Here is a 19,129-nt window from a genome sequence, read left to right as displayed (position 1 = left end):
CCATTTTCCCACTCAGCCCCACTGCCCGGCCTTCTCCCCTTTACTTTGGATGCCTTGACTAATCAAGAACCTATCAATCTCTGCCTTAAATACACCCAATGACCTGGCCTCCACAACCACGTGTGGCAACAAATTCCACAGATTCACCACCCTCTGGCTGAAGAAATCCCTCCACATCTCTGTTCTAAATGGACGCCCTTCAATCCTGAAGTTGTGCTCTCTTGTCCTCGACTCTCCCAGCATGCGAAACAACCTTTCCACATGTACTCTGTCCACACCTTACAACATTTTAAATGTTTCATTGAGATCCCCCTCATTTTCCTAAATTCCAATGAGTACAGACCAAAAGCCATCAAATATTCTTCATATAACCCTTTCATTCCCGGAATCATCCTTGTGAACCTCCTCTGAACTCACTCCAATGTCAGCAAATTCTTTCTTAAATGAGGAGCCCAAAACTGCTCACAATATTCCAAGTGCAGCCTTATAAAGCCTCAACATCACATCCCTGATCTCATATTCTCCTGAAACAAATGCCAGCATTGCATTTGCCTTCTTCACCACGGTTCTCAGCTGTGTCCCACCCTATTTCAGCTAACAATTCCCCACAGTGTTGACTCCCACCATTCCTCCATTTCCAGAGAGACACGCTGTATGGGAGCAGGTTGCCTCACCAGCTCTGCTGTGTATGGATGAGATGTCCTGAAGCCAATACAGAAGGGGTATTTAAATAGTTTTTATTTTTAATTTTAAAAAAACAATGCCATCGGGAAATGAAAAGCAGGAATAACAAGTGAATCTGAGGCTTTCATACTGAGATACTGACCAAATTCACAAGGTTGATACTCCCTCTGGCAGCCACAGAAGGTTTGGCAAGAGCTGTTCACTGTATCCATTCAAACTGCTTTGAAGTTCACCAAGTGGCTTGGTTCTGCTCATGGCTGAGAAAAAGCATTGAAGAGGATGTTACATCTGGACAGAGCCCAGTCTCCGCAGTGCTTGGGCTAACAGCATCCATTGCAGCCTCACTGGAATCTATGATTAGTGAGTGCATGTGCCAATGTGCTTCTTGGTAATGTCATCAGAGGAGAGAGCACTGAGAGACTGTGGGTTAAGGGTCTTCCATTCAGACAGCCAACGGGCTGCATCTTCCCAAGCTGCTGGATCATTGATCCTGAAGTGAGTGGGAGAGGAGGGAGTGAAAGGTATCTCTCCTGTTGAGAGGAATGGGGACTGGGAGACTGATAAACTCGCAGAGAACTGGCTGCAGAGAGAGGAGCCTGTGAAGATGGAGATGGTGGGTGCCTGGAATGTATTGCCGGGGATGGAGGTTCAAGCTGATGCAACAGGGACATTCTTAGATAGGCGCATGGATGTAAGAAAAATGGGAATGGGCTATAGGCTGTGAAAGAAGGAAGGATTATCTTGATGCGGAGTAGGTTTATGTTGGCACATTGTGGGTTGAAGGGTCTGTACTGTGCGTTGTTCCATTCTTTGTTCTAAAAAAAAGAGTTCATTCTTTTCAAAGGGAGGAGGGAAAGGGGGAGAGAGAGAGAGAGAGAGAGAAAAGAGTGAAAGAACCAGTGAGAGGAATTTTGTCAGGGTGATTAATTCAGTTCCAGCACACAATCACCTCTGGCTCTGCAACATCCCTCCATAACTTCTACATTAGATTAGCATAGACACTGGTCAGTATGGACATGATGGGCCCAAGTGACTGTTTTGGAGCTGTATGACTCTATGACATATCTGTCAGCCAGCAGAATGATTTGAAAGACATTTATTCTGGGCCTCTATAGCCAATGAGGTAATGTAAAAGTCTAAAAACACTCTGCTAGAAGAACTAGCAGGGAACTGATGTGGGGTATGTGGAAAAATCCTAGCCCACTCGTGGTGGTACACTGGGCCTGAGGGGAGCAGATGGTTGTTTGAGACAGGAGAAAACACATCAAGTCTAGGAACCAATCTTGCACCCTCGCCCAGGTCTGTGAACTACAAATCCCTGGTCCCATCTGGTAGGAGGTACTGTAGCATTTGGGCCCTTGCGTCCAGATTGGGCAACATTTTTTCCCTCAACCATCAGGCTCTTTAATTCTCAGAACATATGTGGATAATGTACCGTGGACTTTTGTATATGTCTTAATATTTTAATGTGTTTAACTTTATTCTAACTTATATTTATGAAAATATGTTCCTTGGTCCTGGAGAAACACTATCTTGACTGTGCAAGCATGATATAAACGATAAATAAAGGTGACCTGTCTTAACTTGAAGTCACATGTTGGTTGTGCATCTTGTGATTGGCTGCGATTTCCAATGTCTTGTTGGTTATGGCACTCCCTGCTGAAAATGGCAGCTGGAGGTTGACCCCGCTAACATGTGGGACGTGAATCACATATGCAGCACGGCCGAGGGTGTGGGGAGGGGCTGAAGTCCAGATCCTCACCCTAGGGCTCGATGGCTACTCACTGGTAACCCATCACTATCTCAAAGTTCCTGAAGCTCACATGACCATCAGAATCTCGATCCACTTCCCTGCAATAAACAAAACAGAGCCGTCTAAGCACACACACAAAATAAAAGCATCCTCCATTGATAAAGCTCCTTTCTCAACCTTGAGAATTATTTTGCTCGATTAGTTAGTAGATGTGGCGATGCCCAAGTTATGCAAATAGCTTGAGACAAACCCTAGGTTCCATTCCACAACTCAAAGGAGCAGTGAGTAGTCTACAAGGTGGAGAGCACCAAGATCCTTGGAGTTCACTTAACTAGTGACCTGTCATGGACACACAACATCTCCTCACTTGTCAGGAAGGCGCAACAGTGACTGCACATGCTGAGAAGAATGAAGTGGGCAAGGCTACTGGCCACCATTATGGATTGGGCAATCGAGTTCACGAGTTGAAGACAAAGGGGGAAGTGGTCATTGTCAGAGTGGGCTGAGTCAGAGTGGTGAGGCTTTGGCTCAACAGGCTTCAGCAAGAACAGGTAAAAGGCGAGGAATAGCTGGAGTTGAAGTCAGAATGTTCCTATTTAAGGAACAAAAAGGATTCAGCAGGTAGGCACAGGTTTTATACATCGTATATTTTGTTCACTTTGTCATAGACAGGGGGAATGGCAGCCCAAGGCAGGGGAATGCTCTTGCAAAATGTGGGTTGTCGGGGAAGCCAACAGTATCCCTGACAACTTCATCTGCGAGAAGTGCATTCAGCTGCAGCCCCTGACAAGCCAGGTTAAGGAATTGGAGCTGGTGTTGAATGAACTCTGGATCATTTGGGAGGCAGAGGGGGTGATGAACTGGAGTTACAGGGACACCATCACATCTAGGGGGCAGGAGGAGGGTAGATGGGTGACAGTCGGGAGAGAGAATGGGAACAGGCAGGCAGTGCAGGGCACCTCTGTGGCCATTCCACTCAATAACAAGTATACCATTTTGGATACTGTTGGGGGTGCGGGGGGACCTACCTGGGACAAGCCACGGCGATCAGGTCTCTGCCACGGAATCTGGTTCTGTGGCTAAGAAGGGAAAGGAGGAGATGAAGCGAGCTGTAGCGATAGGAGATCAAGTTCACGGCATTCTCAGGAGGGAGGTTGAGCAGCCACAGTGCCGATTTTTTTTAATTTAAATTTTTTATTTTTCACACTATAAACCATATTGATCAAGATACATACATTTTCCTTCTTAAATATATAGTGTCGTTTTCTCCCCCCTTCCCTCCTCCCCTCCCTCCCTCCCTCACCTCCCCTCCCATTTATTTAAAGTTCAGAATATAAGATACATTAAACCCGTCAAACAATGTTGTCACTCAATAAAAATAAACAAGAAATTCCACTGAGTCAGTTCTTTTCATTATCTTCTCCTTCTGTCATTTTAGGTGGTAGATGTCCCCGGTAGGTTTTCTCTATTGTGTTTCATGTATGGCTCCCATATTTGTTCAAATATTATAATGTTATTTCTTAAATTATAGGTTATTTTTTCTAATGGAATACATTTATTCATTTCTATATACCATTGTTGTATTCTCAAGTTGTCTTCCAATTTCCAGGCTGACATAATACATTTTTTTGCTACAGCTAGGGCTATCCTAACAAATCTTTTTTGTGCTCCATCCAAATCGAGTCCAAATTCTTTGTTTTTTATGTTACTTAGGAGGAAGATCTCTGGGTTTTTTGGTATATTGCTTTTTGTGATTTTATTTAATATCTGGTTTAGATCTTCCCAAAATTTTTTCACTTTCTCACATGTCCAAATTGCATGAATTGTTGTTCCCATTTCCTTTTTACAGCGAAAACATCTGTCTGATACTGTTGGGTCCCATTTATTTAACTTTGACTGCCTTATGGAGGCAGAAGGCAGTTTAGCGAACTATTACATGTCCTGTAAAGGTTGGCATAGCGGTTCGTCCCGGGCTGTTACAGCTCCAGCGACCAAAGTTCAAATCCGGCGCTGTCTGTAAGGAGTTTGTGCATTTTCCCTGTGTCTGTGTGGGTTTCCTCTGGGTGCTCCAGTTTCCTCCCACCCTTCATGTTGTACTGGGGTTGTAGGCTCTTTGGGTGTAATTGGGCAGCGTGGGCTCATGGGCTGAAAGGCCCAGTTACCATGCTACATGAATTTCTAAATAAATGTCTGTCTAAACATGACAATAAAGCAATCTTGAATCTTAAAGCAACATTTTGGCCACATGGAAGAGAAGGAAGGAATATTGAATCTTGAGAGATCATGACCAGAACCATGACTGTCATCCAGCGACGCAATGTTCATGATAGTCTGACAGATTGAGAGGAGGCAATTAATTGAATTAAATGCTCACAATCCGTGGTACGAGTAAAATGGCTCCTCGTAAGCTGGTGGACGAGGGAGCTGCTAACTGACCAGGTTAGTGTGAATACAGGGCACTTGCCTCACCATTGCTCATCATTGATGGGGTTGTGATAACCAAAGGCATTGCCTGGCTGGACTCAAGGCTGTCAGATGTAGCTGAGGTTCAGCAGACTAACTAAGATCACCATTGTCTGTCAGAAATGGACAAAGAGAATTCCAAGGAAAAAAATACACTCTTGTATTTCTGCATCTTTAAAACCATAAAACACTACAGCACAGAAATGGGCCCTTCAGCCCAGCGCCATCATAGGCATCAGTCTTCACTCCATCGAGGACATCTACAAGAGGTGGGGTCTCTGGAAAGCAGCCACTACCTTCAAGGACCCTCACCACCCAGGCCATGCCCTCTCCTCATTGCTACCATAGGAAGGAGGTACAGATTTCAGATTTATTGTCAGAGTACATACATGACATCACATACAGTAAAACCACAGGTGCTGGAGAAGCTCAACAGGTCAAACAACGTCCTTTATGTAGCAGAGGTAAAGAGACAGACCTGACGATTAAGGTATGAGAGAATGCCGGTAGGCGTTCATACAAAATAGATGGGGAGGGGGAGGGGGAAGATGGGGGTGGCAAAGGCAGGAGATGATAGGTGGAGGAAGGAGGCAGGGGACAGCAGCAATGAGGGGGAGGAGGGTGGGTAAGGGGAAAGGGAAGGGGAGGACTGGAAAGACAGGAAAGGGGGAGGGAAAAGAAAAGGTGAACAAGTTTAGCCGGAAGCAGAGAAGTCGACGTTAATGCCATCTGGCTGGAGAGTGCCCAGATGGAAAATAAGGTGTTGTTCCTCCAATCTGCAGATGGGATAGGATGACATCACATGCAACCCTGAATTCTTTTTCCTGCAGGCCAGGCAGAATTACCACAAAAACAGCTACTTTCCTTCTGCCATCAGATTTCTGAATGGACAATGCAGCACAGACGCTACCTCACTTTCTCTTCTTTGCGCACTATTTTGAAAAAATACACTCTTGTATGTGACATGTTCATAACAATAAATTATGATTCTAGTCTGTGTCAAACTATTATTCTGCCTGGTCCCATTGACTTGCGCCGCTCCCATCCATGTACCTCCACAGTCCTCCACACCCCTCCCATCTGTGTACCTGCCCACATTTTTCTCAAATGTCAAAATTGAGCCCACATTCACCACTTCACCTGGCAGCTTCTTCCACACTTCCACCACTCCCTGCGTGAAGAAGTTCCCCCTAAACATCTCACCTTTCAATGAGCCCAGAGGACCCCAAAACCCAGTAGTAACAGAAATTCACTAAGACAAATGGTTACTTAAACAAAAGTTGCTTCTAATTATTTTTAAACATGAAAACAGGATCAAACTCTAACTTATCTCTATTAACTTACTTAACCTAACTTAACCCTCTTCTAATTCTAAGCGCACATGTGTGTAATGTATGTTAAGTTCAGAAAAGTTCTTTGGTTCACAGTCCAATCTCACTTCTCATTCCTCCAAGTTCACTGGTTGCAGGCAATTCCTATACTGTGCACAGAATTTAACATTGATGAAGTTCATCAGGCTTTGGTGCTTGAAAGGTAAAAGATTACCGCTCAGGAAGGTTCTTGTCAGTTTTCAGAGATTTGTTGGTTGCTGGACACAAACTGATTCTCTCTAATTAGTCATGTCTTGCCGAAGAAACATGCCCCATCAGGATTTTCCACATGATAACCTCTTTCAGGTCACCACTGAGTTCCTTTTCTGTTTTCCTTATTTCAAGTGAAACATTAGGCAGCCAGTCCTCTCCTCTTGTATGGACCACAAGGGCTTTGACCAGGCTGAACTCAGAACTCACAACCCCTCTTCAAAATGGGGTTTTCCACAAGCTTGCCAGCTTGTCCTGTTCCGGGCCCAGCTGCTGCTGCTGAACTGTAGAACTGAATCTCTCTCAGAAAAAAGCACATGACCTTCTTAGCCAATTACACTGCGGCTCTGGACCTAATCTTCCGAGTTCGTTCATCTGGTGATTTCCAAAACAATAATCCTTTACTCCACAGCATGTCCAATTAACACCTACTTGTGAAGTCCTTATAGGCATTCTTCAAAGTTTTTGCAAAGGCACTCGGAGCCTGGACTGTCCGGCTTGAGCCGAGCTCCAGCATTTTAAATGAGATCTGGTTGAAGTGTTTGTCTGTGAGCCACACTAAAAAACCTGCCACAATTTATCTCCTTTAAAACAATATAAAATAGAACATATGGTCATCTGTCACACCCTTAACCCATATCCTCCAGTTTTTGTCTTGCCCAACCTCAGTGAAAAATTCCTGATGCGTCCTACAGCATTTTGCAGTTAATAAAAAGGGGTGTAAGGTTTGCTGAGCTGTAACGTCCACAGTTTGTCTGCAGGAGAAAGCATCTCGGGGTTGTATGCGATGCCATATAAGTTCTCTGACAATAAATCTGAAATTTGAATGTTGTTGTAAAAACACAGTGCTGGAGAAACTCAATAGGTCAAACAGTGTGGCAAAGATAAAGATACATAACAAAAGTTTCGAGCTCGAGTCCTTTATCATGGTATGAGCAAAATGTAGACAGTCGACATTTTGCCTACATTTTACTCATACCTTGATGAAAGGCTCAAGCCTGAAACGTTCATGACGTATCTTTATCTTTGCTATATAAAGGAGACTGTTTGACCTGCTGAGTTTCTCCAGTGTTGTGTTTTTACTTCAACCGTGGGTCTGAAGACTTTTGTGCTTTACTCCTTTGAATTTTGTTACCCCTCTTAAGCAGAAAAACAGTCTTGGTTCAACACATGAGGGGCTGGAGAGACTCAGCGGATCAGGCAGCATTCCTGGAAATAAATAGTCAGTCCATATTTCAAAATCGCGACTGAAGTTGGGAAGGGGTCAAAGTTCATTTTAAATTTAGACATAGCTTTGGCCCATGAGCCCATTCTGCCCAATTACACCCAATTGACCTCCAACCCTGGTACATTTTGAACAGTGGGAGGAAACTGGAGCCCCCGGGGGAACATACCAACTCCTTTCGGACTGAAGAATTCAAAGCCTGGTCCCGATCTCTGGCATTCGTTATAGCGTTGCGCTTATCCACTACGCCAACCATGCCTCACCTTATCCCATCTTAGTCTCGAACAAGTGCCCCGAGCCAAAATTGTGACTGACCATTCCTCTCCATGGATGCTGCCCGACCTGCTGAGTCCCTCCAGCTTCTCTTTGCTGGCTCAACTCTCCAGCAACTGCAGCCCTATTGTTTTTACAGATCATTCAACAATTGGATTCCCAATGAGTGCACACAAACAGTGCTGCTTGACAACAGAATTCTTGGGCTATTGTATTTAAAGCTGAACAATCCTGTGGAAAAAGACCGCAGGAAACAGAGCCTTCCCGCCACATCTAAATCAGTTTTAGTGTGGACAGCTGCAACTCTATCAGACCTGGCACCACTTTGAATATCAACTTAACCAGCAGTGTGTTTAATGAAGAGCAGCTGACGGCCACACACCTGACAGTTTTGTTAATGAGGCTCTACTGCAAGAGGTTTGCTAAAAACGGTTCACTGACAGTGATGTGCTACAGCCTTACTATCGATGGGTCAGACCCAGGTCCTTCACTGCACGAGTCGCTGACAGCCAGGAGGGTAGTGGGTACTCTGGGATTAGCTTCTCGGCCCGAGGTGGAGGAAGAAAAAAGTTGACAAGAACCCTGGATTGACCCCAGCATATTCAATGCCGCAAATAGCCCGAGGCATTTCATGGGTGCATTTGCTATCAAAGATCAAGTTTATTATCATCCGACTGTACATATGAATTCAGGGGAAACAGTGTTTCTCCTGACCACAGTGCATACATATGCACATCCATATCAATATAAATTTAAACGCATTCTGGAATAATTTACTCAATTTCATGATTAAGAGACTCAAGGTTATAGGATACTGTTCATCAATCTCTGTTCCTCAGCTTGGCCGTCCTGATTTTGATGCTCCTATACCTCCTTCCTGATGGTAGTAGGTCAAAGATAATGTGTGATCGATTCAAAAGATTTGTCCAAAAGATTATGCAAAGGGGCAGTCTTCTAAAGAGTCATCAATCAGGGAGAAAGGAACTCCAGAGGTTAGGACTTTGAGTGGATGACTGCAACAGGTGTCGGAAGAGGGGGGTGGGGGTGATTAACCTTGGGGGCATTACAAAGGATCATCAAAATAGCAAGAAGATCACTTTCCTCTACTGACGACATTCACCAGGAGTGTTGCTTAAATACGACTCAAAGAATTATGGCGGATCGTTTTCATTCAGCATCCAATCTTTGACTCACTACCTTTAGCTTTTATCTCCTGTCCTCCTCTGCATGTCCAACTATGGCCTCATCTGTTGGCCTGTGCTTCTCCCTCTGTCCCTTCTTCCCTCCACCTCAGCTTTTTTTTATCCAAATGCCTGCCTGCTCTTTGCTCATACCTTGATGAAGGGTGTATCTTCATATATATTTACCTCCTATGGGTGCTGCGAGACTTGCCGCGTTCCTCCAGCATTTCTGTGTTTTCATTCAATAATAATGCTTGATTATTTTGGTAATTTATCCTGCCAGAAGGTACGCAAGCCTGATGTCCAGGATATCGATGTTCAGATGGAGCTTTTTTCCAACAGCTATCAGGCTCTTGAATCCCCTGTATCACCTGATCTATCGCCAGGACCATGACACATCTGTCTGCACTAATCACTGCACAACTGACATTTTTTTATATGCCATAGAGCACCACACCACAGAAATAGACCCTTCAGCCCATCTAATCTGTGCCAAACTTTGTCTTGTCCCATTGACCTGCACCCTCCATACTGATCCCATCCATGTAATGCCCAAATTTTTGTTGAATGTCAAAATTGAGCTCACATTCACCACTTCAGCTGGCAGCTCGTTCCACACCCCCACCACTCTCTGCATGAAGAAGCTCCCCCCTAATATTCCTTTTAAATATTTTACCTTAAATCATGTCCTTAAGTTCTTGTCTCACCTAATTTCAGTGGGAAAAGCCTGTCTGAATTCACACCATCCAACTATATGCCTCATAATTTAATTTTAAATACCTCGATCAAATCTCCCCTCATTCTCCTACGCTCCAGAGAATAAAGTCCTCACCTGTTTAACCTTTCCCTGTAACTCTGCTCCTCAAATCCCAGCTACATCCTTGTAAATCTTGGCACTCTTTCAATCGTACTGATATCTTTCCTGTAGTAACTGTACTCTTTTATATTTACAGGGTTTGATTATATTTAATTTGTGTTGGTAATGCTTTAAGTACTGGGAAGCTGCAGCAAGTGAGACTGACACTGCTTTTGTACATTGTATTTATGCAAAAAACAATGCATTCTCATTGATAATGTTCCGAACTGGATGTATGGCGATATTAAAGAATGAATTTTATTTTAGACATAACGAGCCCATGCCGCCCAAATTCCCAATTAACCTACAACTTCCATGTGTTTTTGGCGGGCGGAAGAAAACGAGGAAACACACGTGGATCTTACAGAGAATGTACAGATAGCGCTGGATTCAAACCCAGGTCGCTGGCACTGCAACAGCGTTGAGCTAACCTCTCTGCCGTTATCATTGGTGGAAATTAACACGTTGCTTTATGTCAGTTCATCAGCATCTGAGGCTGTTTTTGGGAAACGAGTGCCTCTATATACATAACCAAACGCACACAGTCCAGTCGCTGAAAAAGCCGGATGTGTATTCAGACATCACACCAAGGAGCTGCTTTGTTGAAGGTGCTCTCTTGGAAACTTTGCTGGCTTGCTTGGGCGGAAGTTCGACTTCCAGGAGGTGGCTCACCCCACCAAATGATGAAGCAATATTTAAGCTTCAATCGATATCACGATTGATCATCTCAATGCTGCCCGTGGGATCTTGTTGTGCATGCATTGAATCCCCACATTACAACTACTGTCCAAACTTTGAAAGTTAAGCGATTTGATGGTAAACTGCTTTGGAAAGATGTCAGGTCATGCAAGGTGCTGTCTGAGAAGCAGCAGCTTTGCATGAAAGAACGATGGTGTGACGCTGCCTTTTGATCCAAGTGCCCACCATGATTTCTTTAGTAGGTCTGTGCAGTGGCTTCACGCTTCCCTCCTGTGGCCACGAGGCCACGCCAAAGGGAGTTCGCCAAGCTAGTTCATCCAAAGTCCAACATCTTAATAATGTTCATAGGCAACATTTTTAAGTGGTGTTTGGCAACTTACCATCTGACAGGAACCTGCGCTGTTAAACTGTGCAAAGCAACAGGCCCATCTGCTCATAGACAAATTTAGCCAAATACACCTGTCGTTTCTCTATTTTTGCCAGGCTGCACAACAACAACAACTTGTCCCCAATGCCTGGGCACCAGGACAAAATTTGACACAAGGGCTCACAGTGCCAAGAGTCTAGTTAGAGGTACATTAAAGAAACACATTAAAAGCGGAAAAAAGATGGAGAGCATTCTGGGCTTACCTGCTAAAAGTGTGCATTGGGGTGGGCAAGAGACTATACTTGGAGCGGTGATTGTAGTTGTGTGGCCAGTGTCTACTGTAATCAGGGGGAGCTGGACTGCAGAGACATTTGAAACACCACCTCGTGCATGTTCTAGCCTCTGGGGGTCTGCATGCATCTTATCTCTGAACAGCAGCTCTTTGGTCCTTGAGCATCGTAGTACTGTCGACGGAAATCGGAAATGACAGCTACATATGGCTCTCTTGGGTTGGTTCTTGCCCACATGTGGATTAATATTAGGACATCCCTCTCACTTTTTTTTCAAGATTAAAGGAACAGCCTGTTCATTCTTCGCGAATTCTGTCTTTGCTCACAGTTCTGGTTTCAAAGAGTTGTGTTTCTTTTTGCACTCTCCACAGTGTCTCTATAATTTTTCCTTCATACCGTGACCTGGCACATACCCCATACACCTTGTGTGATCTAACTGAAGAATAGCACTTCCTTTTCAATCTATCCCTCCAGAAACAAGTTCACAGCCTCATTAGCTTGTGCCACTGCTTGTAATGACTTGAGTGTTTGCTTGTTACCCACTGAGATTCTTACTTTCTGAATAATTTAATTTTAATTTAGAGATACAGATGAATAATTCAATTTTAATTTAGAGATACAGCACGGTAACAGGCCCCTCCTGCCCACAAGCCCGTGCCACCCAAGTACACCCATGTGACCAATTAACCATCTAACCCCGCATGTCGTTAGAATGTGGAAGGAAACCGTGGTGATTGCCCCGGTAGGAAAGTAAGGTCAAGAGGGCACAACCTCAGAGTTGAAGGGCGTCCACTGAGAACAAGAGAAAATTCTTCAGCCAGAGGGTGGTGAATCTGTGGAATTAGTTGCCGCAGATGGTTGTGGAGGCCGGGTCATTGGGAATATTTAAGACAGAGATTGATGGGTTCTTGATCAGCCAGGTTAGGGGGAGAAGGCCGGGTAGTGGGGCTGAGTGGGAAAATGGATCAGCTCACGATTAAATGGCAGGGCAGACTCAATGGGCTGAATAGCCTTCTTCTGCTCCTCTGCCTTATGGAAACCGGAGCACCCAGAGTAAGCCATGGGGAGAATGTACAGAAGCAAAACATGAAAGTCTGCAGACACTGCAGATGAAGTAAAGACACAATGCTGAAGAAACTCTGCTAGTCAAACGGTGTACTTTACATATATGTTGGGCTTCAGCCTTTCATCAAGACATGAAAAAAAATGTTGGCCAAACAAAATGGTGGGGGGGGGGGAGTGGAGGGGCAAGGGGAGGAGCACGGTCCCAAAGGCAGAAGATAATATATAGGAAAGGGAGGGAGGGCACGTCAACAAACTGTGGGAGGAGGGATGGCTCAGTGAGGACAAAAGTCAGCAGATGTGTCATGTCTGAAGTAAAACCCGGTGCTGGAGAAACTCAGTTCAAACAATGTCCTTTGAAGGCAGAAGTAAAACCATCCAAACTCCTTACATGTATTCGAACCCGGGTCACTTACACTAACCATGCCTCCCCAAAATATGTAACCTACTTCTCAGCAAATCTCATAGATAGCCACATTGAGATTCATCTGAAATTGTCTGGAGCTGTTAATCTATATTCCAAAGCTGTCTCTTTTAGTGTGGGCCATCCTTCTGAGTGCTTGTCATTCAGAGATCATGTTTTTGAATCCATCTAAATTCCTAATATAACTCAAGTAGAATTTATCATGTCTGTGTGAAAAGAAACAGGGAATGGAGAGATGATGGGGAAGGCGGAAACCCAGAGAAGTTGATATTAATGCCATCCAGTTGGAGGGGGCCCAGATGGAAGGTGAGATATTGTTCTTCCAATTTACTGGTGGTCTTGGTCTGGCAGTACACGAGACCATGGACAGTCATGTCAGCAAGGTAATGGGATGAAGAATGGAATTGGTGGCCACTGGGAGATCCACCCGTAAATTGGAGGAACAACACTTCATCTTCTGACTGGGCACCCTCCAACCGGATGGCATTAATATCAACTTCTCTGGCTTTCATTAAATACCCACCCCCACTCCCTGCTTCTCCATTCCCTGCTCGCACAGACATGATCAATTCTACCTCGACCCTTATCACATCCAATTAACACCTTTTGCTGGTCTGGATTTCTCCCCCATTATTTGAATTCTGAGACTTCCTGCTTCTGGCTTATTCCTTGAAGAAGGGCTCAGGCCCGAAATGTCGGCAATATACGTGTCACCTATATATGCTGGAAAGGCCAGCTGAGTTCCTCCAGCACGTCTGTGTACTAAAACTGCATATAACACCACTGTCCCCCTCTTAGAAGCAGGTTCTGCAGTAGTAAACTGGAGGTTCCCCACTCCCTTTCCTATTAATTCACAGAGCCCTCTCCCCCCCACCGTTTGTTGGTGTGCCCTCGTTCCCTTATCCACCTGTTACCTCCTGCCTTTGGGACCGTGCCCTTCCCCCTGCAATTTCATTTGGGCGCCTGTCGTCATTTTGCTCATACCTTGAAGAAGGGCTCAAGCCCGAAACGCTGGTTCTGTATCTTTATCTTTGCTACATAAAGTACATTGTTTGACCAGCTGAGTTTCTCCTGCCTTGTGTTTTTTTCACTTTGATCACGGTGTCTGCAGACTTTTGTGTGTTACTTCTATGGTCATTTTCCATCTCAGTCATCATTATTCATTGCCAGTTACACTTGAGAATTTAGAATCAGCAATTTGGCAGGTAATAGATTGTAAATCAATCATGATAGAATTAAACAGCTGATTATATTTAACGAAAAAAGGATTTGCATCTATACAGCTTGTTTCACACCTTCCGGATGTCCTAAAGTGCTTTACAGCCAATCCAGTCCTTTTGAAATGTAATGAAGGAAATGCACACCTGGGTTTCAAATACTATCTGATGTATGTCCTTACAAAAATCTTTGGGAGATGTTGCTATGTTGATAGAAGTTAAGCCATCATGGCGAATACTGTAAAGAGCCTCAGAAGTAAAATTGTACCCTTTCACAGAAAGGTTTCTGCAGGGAACTAGTCCATCACAGTCTCCTGCTTCTGCAGACTTTCTTGTCTAACTCATGCAGGAGAAGGTCAGGTTGGATCTTGTGAGACTGTTCTTCAAACAGCCGTTTGATAGAATACATCATTGTCGGTGCTCACCCACAAACAGCAGGAGCTTTGTCTCAATGAAGGGTTCCAACCTAAAATGACTCACTGAGTTCCTTCAGCGCATTGTTTATTTGACCAAGATTTCTCATTTGTCTGGCCTCGAAAGGGGCCTTCCGAGCATGGTCAGAGTTTTTCTCTGAGTGCACACTGACCCCAAGATGGCTGCCCTGAGGATGATAGGAAGATCCACCTCTTTGTCTGTTCGCCAGGAGGGTTTGGAAAGGATGCAATGGTCCTTCTCCCGAGTAGCCGCGTTACGGGACTCACTGATCCTCAGGCTGTCCCCAGGGATGCAAACGAGAAGCAAATGGCAACTCTTGTGGGAAGGTCATCGAATTCGTGAAGGACGCACTTTGATCTGCCCGAAACCTCTTGGTCTTCCAGTGCAGGGGGACGTCCACTTGGCTCATCCAAGGCTGCAGGACAATGAGCTGAGGGATGCAATGGAGCCCGGTGCAACCACTGCTAAAGGCTTTACGAGAAAGGACTAATGCCTGGGATCCTGCTGCCACTTTACATGGAGGGGAAGGGCTGTGTGTGACATCCTCTCAAACACTTCATGATATATTGTTTAAACCAGATACGAGTGAAATTATGAGAGTATGCATTGGCTTAACAGTATAATGAAGGTCCCAATTTGATGTCACAATCAATACAAAGAAACAACAATGGCTTAATTGTCATATTCCTTGAACAATGTACACAAACACCGTAATACTGATTGTATTAGAACCATAGAATACTACAGCACAGAAACAGGCCCATCTCGTTTGTATCAAACTGTTATACTGCCTAGTCCCATTGACCTGCATCCAGTCTATTGCCTTCCATACCCCTCCTATCAATGTACCTGTTTTTCATAAATGTCAAAATTGACCCCACACTCACTTCAGCTGGCAGCTCGATCCACACCCTCACCACTCTGAACATGAAGTTTCCCCTAACGTCCCCTTTAAATGTTTCCCCTTTTGCCCTTAACCCATGTCCTCTAGTTTTTAATCTTTCTTAACCTCAGTGGAAAAAGCTTCCTTGCATTGACTCTATCGATAATCTCTCATAATTTTGGATACCTCGACCAAATCTCCCCTACATTCCAGGGAATAGGGTTCTAACTCCTTTTATGGATCCAGTATTACCCCCTTTTTACATTACCCTCAATAAAGGAACCCAACCTGAGCCACTGACTGACCATTTCTACCCATAGATGCTGTCTGACCTGCTGAGTCTCTCCGACAGCTCAAGGCTTGCAAAATCTGCTGTGTTTGCGTTTCTCCAAGGGAAACAGAGCACCTTCCCCCACCCAGATAAAATCACTGGTCTTCACACTCCAGGGAAAAGGAAAAGAGGTAGACAGGCCAGAGGGCAGGGGTGAGTGGGTGGGGGGCAGGGTTGATCAGAGTGAGTTAAAGTTTATATTTGACATTTTGACATACAGCATGGTAACAGGCCCTTCTGGCGCATGAGCCCATGCCGCCCAATTACACCCAACTGACCAATAATCCCCATACATTTTGAAGGATAGGAGGAAAGTGATACTCCCGGTAAAACCCATGAAGTCATGGGGAGAACGTACAAACTCTTAACAGACAGCATGGGATTCAAACCCTGGTCCCAATCGCTGGCGCTGTAACAGCGTTGCACTAACTGCTACACCAACCGTGTCCATCCCTTCAGTGGAGAGAGAAATTAATGGAGTAAGTCACAGTCTACAGAGCTCCTGCAAATTGTATTATTAAATAACAATTAACATCAATCCAGAAAGTGTTCGATCATTTGTTGCGCCAACCAACTAGCCGGAGTGTTCACAGACATTTTCAACCTATCACCATGGCAATCAGAGGTTCCCACCAGCTTCAAAAGGGCATCAATCATCCCCAAAGAAAAGTAGTGTGAGGTCCCTCAACGACTACCGCCCTGTAGTACTTTCTTCTATGGTGATGAAATGCTTCAAGAAGCTGGTCATGGCCAGAATTAACACGTACCTGAGTAAAGACCTGGACCCGCTGCAATTCACCTATCTTCACAATTGCTCCACAGCAGATACAATATTGCTGGCTCTCCACTCAGCTCTGGACCACCTCAAAAACAGCAAATCATACATACAACTGCTCTTCATCTACTACAGCTCAGCCTTCCATCCCATTACTCCCTCAGTGCTGGTCAAGAAGCTACAAACTCTAGGCCTCTGCAACTGGGTCCTTGACTTTCTCATTGGAAGACCAGTTTGTGCGAATTGGAAAAAAGTCTCTCTCGCTCATCAACATAGGTGCATCCCAAGGATGCTTGCTTATCCCACTGCTCTACTTATTATACACCCATGACTGTGTGACCAGGCACAATTCCAATGTTATGTACAAGTTTGCCAATGACACCACAGTTGTCGGCAGAATCACAAACGGCACTGAAGAAGCGTCCAGGAGGGAGATAGATCACCTTGTTGAATGGTGTAATGTCAACAACCTCTCGCTCAATGTTAGCAAAACCAAGCAGATGATTGTGAACTTCAGAAGGAAGTCAGGGGAACATGACCCAGTCCTCATCAAGGGCTCAGTAGTGGAGAAGGTCAAGAACTTCAAATTCCTGAGTGTCAACATCTCCGAGGATCTGTCCTGGAGCCTCCATGATGATGCAATCATAAAGAAGGCTCGCCAGCGGTTATATTTTGTGAGGTGTCTGAGGCGGTTCAGTACGTCGCTGGTGACTCTCGTAAACTTATTCAGGTGGACCGTGGAGGGCATTCTGGCTGGTTGTATCACTACCTGGTATGGAAGCACCAAGTCTCAGGTCCAGAATAAACTCCAGAGGGTTGTTAACTCAGCCTGTGACATCACAGGCACCAGACTCCTCTCCATCAAGGACATCTACATGAGATGGTGCCTTAAAAAAGCACCCTCTAGCCTCAAAGACCATCCAGGCCATGCCCTCTTCACTCTGCTACCATTGGAGACAAGGTACAGAGCCTCAAGACAAGCACAAGGACAGCTTCTTCCCCACTGCCATCTGATTCCTGAATGAACCAAAGACGAGGCCTTACTTTTCATGCCCCATTATTGTTATTTTTTTATTTTACTTTTTATAATAATGTTGTAAGATGGTCATAATATGAAGTTTTGCACGATGCAAAACACCGAATTTCATGGCTTGTTCACGACAATAAATTATGATTCCGATAGAGTGATGCGTTGCAGTAATGGGAGCAGATTTTGAAGTGTTGAAATGCCTAACAAGAAAGTCAACCTTGAAGCCGCACGCGCAGCCCCGGAGGCCTACCCCGCACACTGAAACCTTGGCCTTGCCTGATCCCGTTTCCCGAGCAGTTCACTGTCAGACCGGGAAGAGCACGTAACTGACTTCGTGCGGTTCAAACTGGCAGTGTTGACTGAACCTTGTAAAGGCATTGTGGGGACCACTAAAAAGGGAGATAAGGATACGTATCGGAGAAGAACTGGCAGCCCTTAGGCCGGAGCTGCAGACTAAAAACGCAATTCGTGGCCAAAAAAGTATCCACAGACACCAGACTGAAATTAAAATTCTCAGCAGAGGAGGTATTGACCTTTGAAGATAAATATTCATCCAGAAACTATTTAACTGTTACACCTAATGTAAGAATAATGCATCTGACTCCTAATGCACGGGTGTATCAGATGACTTTAGCTGGCAGTTTCTTTTCAAATGCTGCTTTAATTTTACAGCAAGATTAAACTATTAATTTCCTATATCATAACACATTTTAAGTCTTAAACATGATGAGGCAAACTGCAATACAGTTAGCTCGACCTTGCTTTGTTTGGGTACACCAGGCTCTGGTGAAAGGTTAATGCTCACACAATTTGGAATGAGCCTTGATAATTTAAGACTAAATTATCTTTATGATCACCATAGCAACACTGCTGAGCGAGGCACAAGTCTGTGTTATTCCTATCTCAATTGAACATGCAAACCTCAGCTGCGGTAAAACAGAGGAACCCTGTTTCTGAATGAAACAGCAATGAATGATCTGTCCAACTCCTTGGCAATTGGTGCTTTTATTGCATTGCCCAAACAGTTAAATGTTGTGCCAAGAATTGCCAAATAAAATTTGACAGGGAGTCTCAGAAGTGAGATATCAGAGGACAGCTGGGGACACAAAGAGCTGGCAGACGCAGGAACGTAGGAATCTGCTGGAGAAACTCAGCAGGTCAGGCACCATCCATGGAGGGAAATGGGCAGTCGACGTTTCAGGCTGACACCCCTGCTTCAAGACTGAGAAAGGAAAGGGAGAGTTCAAATGGAAGAGAGGGAAGGGTCAGAGCTAAGGAGGCTCCACTGCCCTCCAGCAAATCTTGATTAAATGCAGACCCCAAGAATTCTCATCAATGATTTTCACCAGAATTTATATCCCTCCCAATGCCGATTACAACAGTTGCTAACCCTCCACCATCAGACTCCTTTTGTAATTAACATAACATAACATAACAATTACAGCACGGAAACAGGCCATTAGGCCCTTCTAGTCCGCACCGAACCAAACACCCCTTTCTAATCCCACCTCCCTGCACAATGCCCATAACCCTCCATCTTCTTCTCATCCATAGACCTGTCCAACCTTTTCTTAAATAATACAATTGACTCCGCCGCCACT

The 19,129-nt window shown here is 44.7% G+C and overlaps 1 protein-coding gene across 3 annotated transcripts in view; it reads right to left on the bottom strand.

The window, feature by feature from the left end:
- Positions 1-716: 716 nt before the first annotated feature.
- The window catches only part of efcab11 (EF-hand calcium binding domain 11), an 88,496-nt gene continuing 70,083 nt past the window's right edge, over positions 717-19,129 (bottom strand). For 2 of the 3 annotated variants that reach the window (XR_011351041.1, XM_069915914.1), the window contains one exon: positions 717-2,535. Coding sequence is in view for 2 of the 3 variants with exons in the window: in XM_069915914.1 (XP_069772015.1) it covers positions 2,466-2,535 (70 nt within the window). In the remaining variant the exon portion in view is untranslated. The remainder of the gene's footprint in view (positions 2,536-19,129) is intronic. The other variant, XM_069915915.1, reaches the window with a different exon arrangement.

Source organism: Narcine bancroftii, chromosome 2 (assembly GCF_036971445.1).
Source record: "Narcine bancroftii isolate sNarBan1 chromosome 2, sNarBan1.hap1, whole genome shotgun sequence".
Taxonomy (NCBI): Eukaryota; Metazoa; Chordata; class Chondrichthyes; order Torpediniformes; family Narcinidae; genus Narcine; species Narcine bancroftii.
This window is presented reverse-complemented; position numbering and strand designations above follow the sequence as displayed.